Source organism: Drosophila mojavensis, unplaced genomic scaffold (assembly GCF_018153725.1).
Source record: "Drosophila mojavensis isolate 15081-1352.22 unplaced genomic scaffold, ASM1815372v1 contig_74, whole genome shotgun sequence".
In the NCBI taxonomy this organism is placed as follows: domain Eukaryota; kingdom Metazoa; phylum Arthropoda; class Insecta; order Diptera; family Drosophilidae; genus Drosophila; species Drosophila mojavensis.
In genome coordinates this window covers 2,627,284-2,642,500 of record NW_025318899.1, presented here as the reverse complement: position 1 = coordinate 2,642,500, position 15,217 = coordinate 2,627,284, and the positions used below count along the sequence as shown (strand labels likewise).

Here is a 15,217-nt window from a genome sequence, read left to right as displayed (position 1 = left end):
GATGCCACTGATCTCTTTGGGCGACTGTTCGTGCTCCTTCTTATTTGCCAGCTCCTCGAGAGTTTTCCCCAGCGCAAAGTCTTGAGTCGTGATCACCGTGCCTAGGCTAAGCTTTGGTGCTCCATCGCTGCTCTCCGTGGTAAGCGCATTTTTCGCGTCTTTTGTCTTGTTAATAACAGGACTGAGCAGGGTTTCCAACTCCTCCGTCTTGGCCACGTTCTGTATGAGATTTCCCTTTGCCTTGCCTGGCTGCAGCCTCTCAATGGTCCGCATCACATTCGCCTTGGCCTTGGCCTGCTGCGCCTGCGCCGTAGCCGCCTGCTTCTCTTTGAGCGATTTGCGTTTCGCCTCCTTGGCCATCTGTTGCTTGATGTGCGGCGGCGGTGGCGGATTCAGAAGCAGCTGCGTGCTGCTCGGCTCCCTGGCGGGCTTCAGTGGCGCAGGCGATGCTGTTGCTGCAGCTGATGCGACTACGGCTGGTCCGGTTGTGGGTGGAGCGGATGCTGCTGCTGCAGCCGTTTGTGGCGCTGTAGCTGAGGAGTTATGGGAAGACGCCGAAGTAGAGCTGGCAGCTGTTGCTGAGGTGCTGCCAATGGAGTTGCCCGAGTGCATTGAATGCGGCGGTGTGCCGCAGCTGCTGCTCACGCTGCTCGCCGTGGGAAGCACATCGGATTCGACTTTTATGCTTTGCTTGGGCGCGGTTTCGCTGACCAGCTCGTTGAGCGCCTCGGCCAGCTTGGTGGGCACCAGCTCCGCCTTGGGCGCAGCCAGAGCAACGGGTCGCCTAAAATCAGCCGCATCCAACTTGGTGCCAATGCTGGAGTCGAAGTCATCCAGCAGATTGTAGCGCGACGGCGAATTGCTCGCAGAGCTAAACTCCGAGAAGCGCGGCGTGTGCTCCAACCAGCGATTGATGTCCTTTAGCGTTTGCTCCGTCTCCACATCCAGCGCCTCCAGATTCGCATTGCTGTTGGCCGTGGCTTTCTGAGCCGCTGCAGCTGCTCGTTTGCCCGTCATCTTTTTGTTGCCCTTTTCAGCTGACTTTTCCGCTGGCTTTGGCGGCGGTGGCATTTGCTTGTCCGCTCGCTTTTTGCTGCTTGCTTTGGTGCTGGAATCTTTAGTCTTGGCATTGCTCGCACTATTGCTGCTAACCGACTTGGCTACATCCTTGCCAACCGGCTCTGTTTTAACAGCTGGCAAAGGAGGCGTTGACGTTATAGGCAGCGCCGGTGGTGGCGGCGTCAAATCTCGCAGCAGCGGCTTGTCAACGTTTTTTGGTGTCTCTGCTTTCTTGGGCTGTTTCTCGACGGGCTTCTCTTCCTTCTCTTTCTCCTTCTCCTTCTCAGGCTTTTCCAGCTTAATCGACTTCTCTACGCTGCTGTTGGAGTCCTTAGCATGCTTTGGCTCTTTGTTTTTGCGACCACGTTTATGTTCCGCTGGCGCCTCTGTTGTATTTTCACGCTTTTTCTTGGAGTTGGAATTGCTTTTGATGCTCGTCGATTTGGAGTCCTCGGAGGGCGCTAGAGAATTGGATGCACTGGAATTGCTTTGAGCTGCGCGACTGCGTCGATACTTGATCACATCGTATTTGTCCATGAAGGGCAGCAGCATCTCCAGTTCCGCCTGCTCGGCAGCTGCGGCTGCTGCAGCCGCGGCCTCTGCTGAGCTCTTCTTGTGCTTGGCACTGCGCGACTTGTCCTTATCCTTATGCTTATCCTTGTCCTTTTCTTTGTGTTGCGTACTTTTCTTGTCCTTGTCCTTGTCCTTGTCCTTTTCCTTCTCCTTCTCTTTCTCCTTTTTCACCTCTGACTTCTTACCCCGCTTGGTAGCCACTGGCGAGGGTCGACGTCGTCGCTCATCGGAGCTACTGTTGCAGCTGGCCAGCGACATGAAATCGGATTCCGAGTCCTGATCGGACTTGTCAACCTCGTGACGTGCGCTCAGCTTGGAGGTCTCGGCGCTGGTCACCTTTTTGACCGTGGTCAGCAGCTCGGAGAGATCATCGTTGAGCGCGCTCTTTGAGTATTTCTTGTGCAGATCCACCTTGAAGGGCGACATGCTGCGCGATCGTGAGACGTCGTCGTCATCGTCATCATCATCGTCTGCATCCGCATTGTCGTCGTCGTCGCGTTCGTCATCGTCCTCCTCCAGCTCTGCAGCAGATTCGGCTAGCGCTGCGGCAGCTGTTGGTGGCAATTGCTTCTTATCAAACAGTGGACTGTCGTCATCCAGGTCATCCAGCTCTCGCTCGCCTTTGCCACGACCTCGACTTCCTTTCTTGCTCTTTGGCTGACGCTTCACAGGTGTTGGTGTCTTCACCTTCGACTCGGCGGGCACCATTTTCTTCTTTTGCGCGGCTATCGTGCGCGCTGTGGGCTTCACCAGCGATTTGACTTTGGCCAGTGCCACTTCTTCATCGTCGCTCGACTCGGGTTCAGTGGGTGCTGGATCACTAACTTCCGACTCCGTTTCCGTTTCGGGCGTTGACTTTTTACCCGCTTTTTTGGTCTTTTGTGTTTTGGTAGTGGGCTTCGAGGAACTGGTGGCCGACGTTGACTGCGAGGATTTGCTGCCTTTAGCTTTGCGTCCACGTTTGCTCGACGTGGCCAGCTCTGTGTCCCTTTCCCTGTCCTTATCCTTGTCTTTGTCTTTTTCCTTAAGTACTTTGTTACTCTTGCTCTTCTTGATTACAGGCGGCGGTGGTGGCGGCTCCGGTTGCAAATCCTCCTCATCCGTTTCCACATCTTCATTGTGACCCATGTCCCTTTCTGGTTTTGTTTTAGTTTTCTTCTTACGCCGTTTATCCTTCTCCTTGCGCTTACGTTTTTGCGCGTGTGTTGTCAGCTCCGCGGCAGGCTCCTCCGTTTCACTGTGCTCCTCCTCTTCCGCACTTGTGTCCTGTATACGTTTACTCGACGTCGAGTTCGCTGAGGATTCCTTTCCCTCGTCACCTTTCGCTTTCTTGCTGAAGTACTTCTCGCGGAATACGTTCATTTTAGAATCAGCGGCGGGATAGCTTAAATTCGGATCATCATCGTCGTCTTCGGAGAGATTATCGAAATATTTCTTGGTCGCCTTATCGAAGGCATCCTGCAGATTGTTGACCATTTCCGTGTACTCTGTGGAATGAGAGATCCTTTATATAATTCTTATCCAGATATTCAATTGAGATATAGTATACCATTGTTGTGACCATTGTACAGTCTACAGTTGTTGACAATCAAGCGAAAATCGTTGCGAAATTCGCTGAACTTGTGATACTTCCCACTGTCCAGTTTATCCTCCATCTTGAGCAGGTCCATGGGTCTAGAAAAGAAGAGAATGAATATAAGATAGATACTTAATATTATTGTATACGTTACCTTCTGATAATTGAGTAATATCGCGGTGCGATATCCTCTTCAACGGGATCCATGAAGGGCCATGCATCCCGATGATTTTTCACATAGACAAGCACCTTATGCATTCCGATTTGTAGCACCTCCTCCGTTTCGGTAAAGCTAAGAATATTCGCATGATTTGAGGAGTTGTACGTTGAATTGTTGTTTGCTTTCGCTGATGATGTGGTTGATGTTGTTGTTGTGGAGGTGATGTTGGTGTGGTTTGTTAGATGATGGGTTATGGGTCTGGTTACATTTGTTATGTGTGGTTGTTGTGTGGTGTTTAATGTCGAGGAATGAGATTTATGTTTATTACTGTTAATATGACTATGTGAATGGTGGGTGGAGTTGGTGTGGTGCGTGTGGTTGGTGGTGTTGTGTGATGATGTTTGGGCTCCGTGCGGCGTTGTTGTTATTTTTGCTGCATTTGCTGCTTCCGACGTTGAGTGGTTGTGATTGTTGTTGTTGTGATTGTGGTGCGACGCGTGCTTATGGTGGTTGTTGTTGTTGTTGTTAAAGCTGCTGTTGCTACGGTTGGTACTATTTACATGGCTACATTTTGTTTTTGTTTTTGTTACGGTTATGATGAACAGTCAAAATGTTGTTGGTTGATTTTTGGTGGTAGGTACAAAAGTTTACAATACAAACGGGTAATAAAATGTTAATTCAATCGATATATTATATACAATTTGATGAAATATGATGTGTCGGTTAGTTGAGATAAGTGCAACAGTTAAGGACATGCAATCAAAGAAACAGAGAAACAACACTACTGGAGGGACTTACAGTAGGGTGTGGGATCTTAATGCAAAAAGCTGAAATACCCTTGCAGATGTAGATTCTCAATTGAATAGTAGAGCAGTCTAATATTGATTCAATATATAAATTTACAAAAGGTAATTGTATAGGTTTTTTAAACAAAAACGCTTTCTTTACAAGTGGCATTTCCTTTTAGAACTATAGCTATTTACAACATGATCAAACCAATTTTCTTTTATTTACTTCCTACATGATAACATAGCTTATATATCAAATTTCAGCAGTTAAACTTTATAGAGAGCCGAGTTCGTATAGGTTATATATACAAAAATTGTACGAAATATCTGCAAAGGCATTTAAAAGACAGCTAAAATATCTAAGCTCAGATCTAATTTCAACATATAAGACTTTGCTTTGCTATAAATCATAGATAAACTGTCTCTAAGCTTTTTACAAATACATTTTACATAGTTTAGTAGTAGATCTTAGAGATCTACTTATATAGAGATTATGTATGCGTAAGTGTTCGTGAGTGTATGCTGTTGGGCTTTGTTTGCTTTGTTTTAGTTAATTGGTCACTTACTCATCGGCACTCTTGTCAGAGTAGGCGTTGCTAATGCGTTCTGCCTTGCTGGATGAGGAGGCAGTGGAGGCAGCCGACGATGGCGCTCCCGTTGCTGTTGACTTTTTGCTTTTCGATGACGCCTCCGATTTACGTTCCGCTTTGGAGGAGCTGCCAGAGCTGGCGCCAGCTGCGGCCTTTTGTTTCTTGGAGCGTGCCGTCGTCTCGCCAGAGGAAGAGGTGGAGTTGTTGTTGTTGTTGTTGTTGTTGCTGATGCTGCTGCTATGTTGTTGCTGCTGTTGTTGTTGTGTGCCCGTTGGTATAAATATGTTGCCCGTTAGGGAGCTGAGTGAGTTGTTTGTTTGCCGGCCGGGCAACTTGACATTGGCCGCTGGCGCCATCTGCTCCTCCCGCTTGACAGCTGGCACTGGCGGCGGTGCGGGCTGTGTTGGCTCTGGCTGCTGGGGCTGCTGCTCCTCGCTGTCATGCGCGACGGGCGAGGGCAGGCTTAGATTCGCAATGCTTGTGGCGACCGCTATGGCCGCCGAGTTTGTATCCAGCAATTGCAACTGACGGCAAAAGTTCTCCTTATCCTCCGGACTCAATGAGGGAGTCTCTGGACTATCTGGCGACAGCTGATGTTGTGGTTGCAGCTGCTGCTGTTGATGTTGGCGACTATGGCGTCGCTTGTGGTTCCGTCCACCTGTTGGGTTGTTGCTGCTGCTGCTGTTGCTATTGCTGTTGTTGCTATTGCTATTATTGTTGTTGCTGTGGTTGTTGTTGTTCGTGTCGTCGTCGTCTGTCTCAGACGCATGCTTGTGTCGCCGCCGATGATGATGATAATGCTGTTGATCCCGTTCACCACGATCTCTGTCACGATCGCGACGCTCGCGAGAGCGTTTCTTTTGCTTCTTGCCTGACTTCTTCTTCTTGTGGTGATGATGATGGTGATGATGATGATGGCCCTTGTTCTTGAATTTCGCTGGCGATTGCGTTTTCTCTCGCGGCGGCGGTGGCGGCGTACGAAACTTATCGCCAGCTGCCTTTACAGAGCCCAAATGCTGATGCGGCTCGAGCTGTTGTTGATCTTCAAGTTGCTGTTGTTGTTGCTGCCCGAGTTGTTGCTGTTGCTCTTGCGCTAGTTGCTGATGCTGCTGTTGTTGTTGTGTTTGCTGTTGCTGCTGTTGCTGCTGTGGCTGCGGCGGCTGCTCTTGTGTCGACTCCTCGTCGTCGTTCTGGTCATCCTCTTCGGGCGACAAACAAAAGGTTTCCCTGTGGCACAGAAATTCGCTCGAATTAGTTGTTGTTGTACGTCTGAGGGAGCTTGCGTAAGTTGAAATACCACTAGCTGTTGACGTCGACTGAGAACTGAAGCGAGAAGAGCAAAGAGAAAGAGAGAGAGAGAGAGGAAATCGTGAGTAAATATTGCTGACAATTCAGAGGATATGAAAAGGCATTTAACTATTTTCCAGTATAAATCGCTTAAGACTAAAATTAAATGAATATTAATATTATTGCCCTGAAATATGATGACTAGTTAACAAGCTTTTACAAGAAAATGAAATTTAGATACACTGAATGCACACAAAGTTTTTTTTTTTTAAGTTTACATTAAATATTACAAACATAAAAATAAAATATTTTTATGGAAATGGAAAACTCTTGTTGTCTTCTTCTTTTCGAGCATTCACTGTAGCTAAGTTAATTTGTAAAACGATTTTTACTGTTATGATATAATATACTATGGAAAAGTCTGTGATTATTTGTTGCGTAGATAACATCTTGCTGCAGATGGGGGCCCTGTTCGATGAAAGCTGAATGGAATGAAGTGCCACAACAAATGTTAAACTTAAATTATGAAAAATATAAACAAAATATAATAAATTGCAATATATCAAATATAGGAATAGTAAAAAAAGCATGCTTACATAATTGTTCATATAGTGTTTTTTTTAAAGATTTTTTTTCTGATTTTTTTTGTTTGCTTTTGAAAACGAAATCCAACCAATTCTTTTCAAATTATGGACAAAACTCAAATTAATTGCGTGTCGCCCGATTATTTGGTCCAGTTGCTCTCAGTGTCTCTCAGTTTCTCTCAGTCTCTCTCTCGCTGGCGGCCTGCTGTTAAGCGTCGATGAGAATGTATTTGGGTTGTCTATTTTTTTTTTTTTTTTAAGTTTCAATGACAATTCTTTAAGCAACTTGTTTGTTGTCTTTCAAGTAAAACAAATCGAAATGAAAACAAAATCAATTTCAATAATCAAACTTAAACAGCGGCTTTTGAAACAAAATATGCTTGGATGTGCGTGTGCTTGATAGTTCTGGCTGTTTGTTGTTGTTGTCTGTGTATTGTTTTGGTTGTTGTTGTTGTGTGGTTGTTTATGATTGTGATAGATGCTGTCCGCTTGTTGCTCTGTTTATAATACTGGACGTGCTAACCGTCTGCGTGAGCGTTGCTGCACCGCTGGCGGTGCCAAACTCGCTGAATATTGTCGTTCGCGACGTTCACGTTCACGTTCTCGCTCCCGCTCACGCTTACGCTCCTCCTCTTGGCGCGCCTTCAACTCCTCTTCCTGGCGCGCCTTCAACTCGGCTAGATTACGTATGCGACTCGAGTTGCGCACTTGCAGCAATCTGTAATCGAGTGAGAGTATTAAATTTCATTACTGAATGTATACAAATTTCAAGCATGATTGAAGACGTAGTCTTCTAAAAGTACAGTCGCTTTGCTTTTCTTATTGGCTGAAGCTATTTATATTAACTAAATCAAGTAATACTCCTTTCTTCATCTATGAAACACTTACTTTCTGCGTCTCAAACGTTCACGTTCACGAAACAGCTGTGGCAGCTTGGGCAGAAAGTTCTCATCCAGTATTTGGAAGAGTTCACGTTCTTTACCATTCGTTGAGGTCTTAAATTTGGCCGCCAAATTCTGCCAGTCCTCTTCGGTGAAGCAAATCACCTGCCAGACAGTGCTGTTGCTGCCCAAAGCTGTATTTCCACTGGAGCCAATGGATCCTCCAGCTGCTGCTGCTGCTGTGGATGCTTTGCCTGAACCGGAAGCTGTGTTGGCCGTTGGCTTATCCTCGCGATAGAGTCGCGTACCGTAGAAATACCAATATCCCGAGTTTTTAGCGTCGTAGCCGAGCGGCTCAACGCGCAAACTGTCCGCCTCTAGATTACTGAGTATGACCTGCACATCGACAGAGTCCAGGCGAAAGTGACATAAGTCGTGTAGAATTTGTAGGCGCTTGCGAACGGGCAGCGATTGAAAATCTATGTCCGTATCAAAGTGATTCTCTGTCTGATGCAGGCGACACTGTTGGCGCAGGAATCGGCGCAAAAACATTTGATAATTACTATGTGTAATCTCATTGGCTACCGACTGTAGCGCATCGCAGCCGGTTAAAAGGCGTACAATTAATTCGGGCACTAAGGCAACTTGATCCTCATCGCTGGTACCATCGGAGAGCAGCGCCGATTCGAGGTCCTGCAGGCGAAATAGAGAGGATTATAGTTAAGGTATATTCCGATAATGATTCCATATATGCAACACTCACCTCAATATCAATGTCTGGCAAATCGAAGGCGGAACTAAACAATGAACAGAAATGCGAAATACACGGTATCTCCCACCATGATTGTATGTCTAAAAAAATAGAAATACATTAATACACAAATATATCTATCAATTCTTCTTGACAGGCTTACCCAATAGGCCAATGAAAGTAGAAACCATTTATGTATGCTTTATGTCTTAGAAACTTGGTTGTCTTCAAGATTAAATTAAAAACAATTCCAGGGCGCGGTTGCGTTTGCTTTCTGGTCGTTCCCTGTTGCTTAATTATAAATTCGCTTCACAAACTCTGTCCAAGAAAAGTAATAATAAATTCATTTAAATACAATTTAAATCAAGAGTCAATTTTTTGATATGAAGTCAACTGATATATTGATATTTTGACTAGATATATTTAAATTTATATTTATGTCTTTTATGTGCCACATAGCTTCTAATCAAATTTATATACCATACGGCCAGGGTATGTCATGAACAGAACACATGTACTCTAACTGAATGGCGGCAAAAATATAAACGCGTGTGCAACATGTGTGCCTGTGTGTGCGTGTGCATGTATGAGCGTGTGTTGTGATTGTCAATTTGTTTGAGATACACAAACAAACACGACTGCTTATCAATTATCAAAAGCGCGCGCGGCGTAAATTGCGATGCACATACACTGTTACATTTTTGAGAGAGCACCCACACACTTGTGTTTTGGGAGAGAAAGAAAGTACACGCGCACCCCTTTCGCGCGCTTAATTTCAAGAAGAGAAAATCAAAACAGATGGCCAATAAACTAGGCCCACAAACAAAAACGAGTTGCCTCCCGCATGGGCGGGAGTGGGACGACCATATATGCGGCCAGTGTTGTTCAGCGCTAGTTGTGCCGCTCACTTTTTCCACAGCACTGTTGATTTCTCGGCTGGTCGATGAATTCCGCTCCCTACCCCTGCTGCCATACTACAGTTATTTTGCCTGCTGTCTGCACTTCTATTTTCTTTTCTTGCTTTTTTATAATTAACATGCCCTTTCTATGAACGCCAATCGGGAATGTTTTTAAATAAATTACGCGCGATTTTAGGACATCAGCGCCCCTCGAGCATGCGTCGCCTTTGACACTGCCTTGTTGCGATGCTACTCTGTGGTGCTGCTGCTGCTACTGCTGCCTCTGGCTGTGTGTATATATTTTTTCATTTGCGCTTTCCTTTTGCCGTAACAGTGAAGCACGCAATTGGTCGACAACGGCTGTTTTATTATTATTGTTTTTAATTATTTAGCAGATGTATGCACTTCATGCACTTAACGAGCAATAGCTAATATTGCTGTTTTTACTTTAGCTTGCTTTCTTTTTCACATATAAATAAAATTAATGGACGTATGAACCTTACCGAACGACAGAATTTAAGCAATGCGCCTCAAACTGTTGGCAATATTGCCCAAACTGTGCGCTGTTACGCTCTCTATTGGACTGTTACTTGCTATCGATATATCGTGTGCGTATATGTTTCAACTAAGTATCGATACATCGCATTAAGATATTTTAATTTTATTTCTATAATATAAAAAATTTTATGAAACAAACTCCTTACAGTGGTAATTTTGAATAGATTTGTTCTGTTGCTCTCTTAATAATTACATACAAACTAAGTATATTGTTGGGAAACGGCCTGCGTTAACTGTTAACTGGAAGAGTTTGCTATTAAAATAAATTTGAACTATTTATTTTCGAGCATAACTAGACTTAGTTTCCGCAAGGTGTCGCCACATATTTATCCATACCATCCAGCCTCTCGTGTGTTTCAAATAACACGCAACAGTGTGCAACAAATAAACAACTGGCCAATTACACTGGGATCCGTGTAACAAAATGTGTTTGGTTAACAGCTTGGGTCCGGGTCCGGTTCAAGATATGTTAAAGAGCGGGAAGTTTTTCTTATTTTTTGTAATGGGTTCTTCTTGACAACTGAAAATTTTGACTCAATTGGAAATATGTTTTCAAAATTTCAATATGTGTAGACCAAAATAAACTTTTTTTTTGCATTTCTTTCAAGTTGCACATCTCCATTAGAGTTGCAATTAGGTTAATAATCGATAATTCACAAGTTTTAAGTAATTTATACTCGATCCGTTGTGTTTTGAAATTGAAGTTCAAAAAGAAAACATGCAGCTATGATTTAATAACTAATGAGAAAAAGCTGCACGTATGTGTAACTGTTTTTTTTTTTTGGCTTTGTTTCTTTTTTGCCCGCTGTCTTCCAATCGGTCGTCTTTTGCTGGTATAATTATCTACGAACTGTTCTTTCGCAAGGCGAACATTCGCTGTTGTTGTTGCTGAATCATTTGTTGCTGCTGCTGCTGTCGACGCAGGCGCTGCTGGTCCTGAGCTTGTTGTTGAGCATTTCTAATGTGTAGATTTTTATTCAATTTGTTGTTATTCCTGGCTTGCTGTTGTTGTTGCAGCTGTTGCTGCTGTTGTTGTTTTTTGTCTTTGCGAGAGGATGGATGCTCCATGTTGGGTCCCTTTTGACGTTGATCGTGAGTGAGTAGAAATCCCGTTAACTTGCCGTCCCATATAATCAGTCGAATGGGCACCACAGAGAGAAATTGCAGTTTATACGGCGGTTGCTTGAGATTCCTCTCAGCAACTAGAATAAAATTTGGTGCATTATGCGTATCAATGAGCACCCGCTGCATTTTGTAGTTAATACCAATGACATGACCCGATTCAAGTGTAACCACATTCATCATATGCTGAAAGATCTCCATGACCACGGCACGCATATAAATCACCTGTCGGTTGCTCACGTACCGCTTGAAGAACAAATTGCTAGAATCATCGCCCGCCTGCTTGGCATTATATTTGCGCTCATTTGCAATCTTTGTCAATTCATTCAGTTCCGCTGGCGTGCGTTCCGGTGCGGTGCAGTAATTCAAACCGGCGGCAAGCAGGCTGCAAAATCACGAAAAGGAGAAAATATAAATATCGATAGACATTTTAAGGATAGCCGATATTAGCGATTCTCATTATAACTGTCAACTCTAAAAATAATTCTCAACTGAAGTTGTTGGGTTAGTGAAATGTAAGAAAAACTTTACTTTATCTAAGCAGTTTTTAAGGTGAGCTTTTGTTTTATCTATCGAACTATTATAAGCTACTTTAATCATTTTGTAAGCATGTGTATGTAAATTGAATTCTGTTGAGAGTCTCAAAACTATCAAATACCGCAAATAAACTCGTTAATTTAATATGGCAATTTAAACATTAAATATTCCCTATGAGAAAATAAAAACCAGGAAACTACTTACCGATGCACCATAACATCCGGATAGCGTCGAATCGGACTCGTAAAGTGGGTGTAGATGGGTATGGAGAGGGCGTAATGCCATAGATCGGACGGTTCCGTTTTGCCATCGCTGCATATATAGCTGTAAAAAGAAACGTGATTAATATCCTGTAATAATATATCTATAGATTTATGCGATCAAATTCATATAGCCTCTCATACTCTCCAAATATTTTCAAAACTTTACAGGGTATCACATCTCTTGCTATCGGTCAACTTACGTGGCACGCGCCATCGGCTTCATTAGCAGCTGACTTAGACACGCCGACATAGCCACCGGATCGGCAGCCTCCTGGCAGATTTTTCGCATGCTCGCCTGCAATGCCTTCGAGGAGCTGTAGTCCAGTTCTAGGCCGTGGGCGTAAAGCTTGTCACGCAGCGTTTTCAAGGACTTGGTCAGGGGAGGAGGATGATTTCGCAGCACCGCAATTTTGGGAAAGGCATCGTGGATGAATTTGGCCACCGCCTGATTGGCCAGCAGCATGAACTCCTCAATCATGTGATTCGCTTCCCTCAGTTGCTCTATCTCGAAGCCAATGGGTTCGCCTTCCAGAGGATCTAGAGTAAACCGCACCTTGGCATTGTTGATGGTGAGGGCGCCATTATCGAAGCGCTTGGTACGCATGTTAGAGGCAATGCCATGCAGCCAGGTAACTCTTTGGACTATATCGTTGACCGTAAAGCCGTTGAGGATGTTGGGGAAATCGTCTTCGGTGAAGGGCTCACGTGGATTATCGATTATCTTCTGGGCATGCTCGTAGGCAAACTGTGAACACGAATTAATGACGGATCGCGTAAAGGCTGGCTTGCCCAGCTGCTTGCCCTGGCCATCCATGCGCCAGAACACAGAGAACGAGTATTTGTCCTCCCCTGGCAGCAGGGAGCAACGGAAGCACAGCGTCTTTGGCAGCATGTGAATCACCTCGTTGGCCAAGTAGATCGAAGTGGAGCGTTGCTTGACAATGTTGTCCAGCTCGCTGTTCTCTTGCAGATAATGGGAGACGTCCGAGATGTGCACGCCCACCTCATATTCATTCTCGCTGATCTTCTCTATGGAGATGGCATCATCCAAATCCCTGGCAGTCAACGGATCAATGGTGAAGACGCAACTCTTGCGCATATCACGACGATTTACTAGATCATCAGCTGTTACGGCGGGCGCTGCCTCGGCGTACATCTCATTGAAGCGCTCCTCATAAGGCACAATGTCTCGCAAACTGTTGTGGAAGAGAATGGCCTTCAGCTCGCTATCCAGATCCCCCACACGTCCCAGCGGCTGCACCAGCTCCGCAATGCAATGTCCATTGGAGTCCGTCTCCAGTATGTGCGCCACGTAGAGCAAGCCGCACACCTCGTCCAGCTGCTTGCCACCCAAATGGGCAGCACAGCTGGCCTGCGGTATATAGGCCATAGGCATACGTAAGTCAAAGGGTCGGAATTTGTAGAAGAGCTCGTCGTCGCACAGCTTGGTGGGATTGGTGAAGGAAATGTTGCCGACAATCTGGCGTAGCTCCGTTTGCTTAACAATGGCAATGACAAAGGCTTTGGGGCAATTATCCGAGGCAATGACTGTCACACTGTCATCGTCCGAGTCCTGCGATTCGGTCTCATCCGACAATTCTTCGTCCTCAGCTTTGAAGGGAGACGGAGAGCGTGAGTGAGAGTGAGAGAGCGTTAGCAGCTCTCAGAATCCAAAATACTTACCTAATGATAGTGATCCCTTGCCACCTATAATGGCGCCCGCTGACGGATCCGTTGTCCTGCTCACCGCGGCGCCCACATTCAGGACAAAGGCACGCACTGTATCTCCCTCGAAGGCATAACGCCTGGCCACGGGCAATAGGACGATGCCATCACGCTCCAGTGTCTCGCGATCCGTTGACATGGTGATGAATGCCTGGCGATTATTCTTCCGATTCACACGAATCTCCTCCTCGACGATGCGACCATAGCCAGCTGCCACCAGTCGTCGAGCATGCGTCTCCAAGTCACCAAAGTCACCCTTGAAGAGCAGCTCCTGCGGCAACTGCTGCTCGCTGCCCACATACTGTTGCACGATCTTATTGATGTACGATCGCATGGCTTCCAGTTCGGTCTGCAGAGATCGAGGCGTGGTCCTATCACTGCGTTTCTTGCGATTCCGATTGCGCTTGCGTGGCGATTGAGCGCCAGAATTGTCCAATTGTTGTTGTTGTTGCTGCTGATACTGCTGTTGCTGAGCTGTTGCAGCTGTGCTGCTGCTGCTCGTGGTAGATAGCTCTGAATCTCGTCGTGAACGCAGCACCTCACCGAAACGCATTTGATTCATGGGATGTACTTGATTTGGTGGCAATCGGGCAGTTGATCGTTGCTGCATCTGCTGCTGTTGCAGTTGCAACTGCTGTTGCATCTGTTGCTGACGATTCATATCCATGCCACCATCAATGCGACGCCCAATCGGTGCTCCTGACTGGCGTATGAGATTCGCTGCCATATAGTTGCTCGCTCTGTTCAGTTGCTGACCATCCGAAAGATTCAGCCAATCCAGCTGGGCGAGCACCTCGTTGTGGGTTATGAAGTGCTGGGCGTGCGCCTTGATATCGGGGCTCAGGCAGGCGAGTCTCAGGACAAGCTCCTTCAGAGCATCTACCTCGCCGTTGAGCACTTGGCGAGATTTGCGTCTCCTCTTTTGCTCCTGTTGCTGCTGCTGCTGTTGTTGTTGATGCGTTGACGGCATGGCTGCAGCTGTTGTTGTTGTAGTTGCTGTAGCTGCTGCACTGGCAAAGATATGCACGGGCATGCCATAGGAACCCATGGGATAGGGATAGCCAGACATAGGCAACGGCATAGGAGGCAAATGATTTTGCTGATGCTGCTGATGTTGGCGTTGTTGCAGCTGATTGGCCGTGGCAGCTGCTGTTGTAGCGGCAGAATTGAGCATTGGCATTGAGCGCTGCTGCGGCAATTGCAGTTGCGAATGTGAGACATAATTGCGCATAAATTGATTGGCTTTTTGCTCAATCAGGGGATAGTCCGAGGTATTTGGCAATTTGGTTGCAAATTCCTTTTGCGTTTGCTGCAGCCGCGTCGCCAGACGTTGCGAACGTTGGCGTAATAGCTCAATCGCAGTCGGATAGTCAGATTCGGTATCTATTTGTTGATGCTGCTGATGCTGTTGCTGTTGCTGTTGCATTCTGCATGTGGATGGTTGCAGTGGATCCGTTACAGCACTTTCTAAGCTCCCTACGCTCGACGTTTTTGACATGTTTAAAAACAGTTATTGTTGCTGCATACCAAAACGGGTTTGTTAAATAAAAAAATACTTGTTTTTGTTTATATCTTGGCAGCGTATTTCACTAGCATGTGACAATAAAAACACACTTTCGGTTCAACGTGGCGCACAGCGTGTTTCGCTCTCTTTGCGCATAACGTCACAAATTTTGAATATGACCTTGGGAGCCAAATTTTAACTAACTTAATTTCGATTGTAGAGCCATATACACATTACTATGATCCAAATAAAGTTTTTCACTTTACCCTTAACTATACGACAACGAAATATGTTCAAAAACTGTGTTGGTTTTATTTTTGTGACGTCATTTAATTTTGGCGCAGTCTTATTAACCTAGTG

At 45.6% G+C, this 15,217-nt stretch overlaps 2 protein-coding genes across 6 annotated transcripts in view; both read right to left on the bottom strand.

The window, feature by feature from the left end:
- Positions 1-9,738, bottom strand: part of LOC6581240 — a 14,749-nt gene extending 5,011 nt beyond the window's left edge. For 2 of the 5 annotated variants that reach the window (XM_032731900.2, XM_044010109.1), the window contains exons 1-9: positions 9,652-9,738; positions 8,413-8,567; positions 8,262-8,350; positions 7,506-8,191; positions 7,141-7,335; positions 4,723-6,069; positions 3,363-3,932; positions 3,182-3,306; positions 1-3,119 (exon numbers count right to left, since the gene is read on the bottom strand). The exon at positions 1-3,119 is cut by the window's left edge and continues 1,273 nt beyond it. In XM_032731900.2, the coding sequence (XP_032587791.2) occupies positions 1-3,119; positions 3,182-3,306; positions 3,363-3,932; positions 4,723-6,069; positions 7,141-7,335; positions 7,506-8,191; positions 8,262-8,350; positions 8,413-8,440 (6,159 nt within the window). In that variant the 5' untranslated portion in view covers positions 8,441-8,567; positions 9,652-9,738. Of the gene's footprint in view, positions 3,120-3,181; positions 3,307-3,362; positions 3,933-4,722; positions 6,070-7,140; positions 7,336-7,505; positions 8,192-8,261; positions 8,351-8,412; positions 8,568-8,729; positions 8,832-9,332; positions 9,419-9,651 lie in introns of those variants that run through there. The other 3 variants (XM_044010110.1, XM_044010107.1, XM_044010108.1) reach the window with 3 other exon arrangements.
- Positions 9,739-10,286: 548 nt separating this feature from the next.
- LOC6581238 (DIS3-like exonuclease 2) lies at positions 10,287-15,186 on the bottom strand. Its single transcript, XM_032731930.2, has 4 exons — positions 13,312-15,186; positions 11,829-13,239; positions 11,570-11,689; positions 10,287-11,213 (listed from the first exon to the last, which is right to left on the bottom strand). Exons 1-4 carry the CDS (start codon positions 14,849-14,851, stop codon positions 10,550-10,552), a joined length of 3,735 nt encoding a protein of 1,244 aa, XP_032587821.1. The 5' UTR covers positions 14,852-15,186; the 3' UTR covers positions 10,287-10,549.
- Positions 15,187-15,217: the final 31 nt, after the last annotated feature.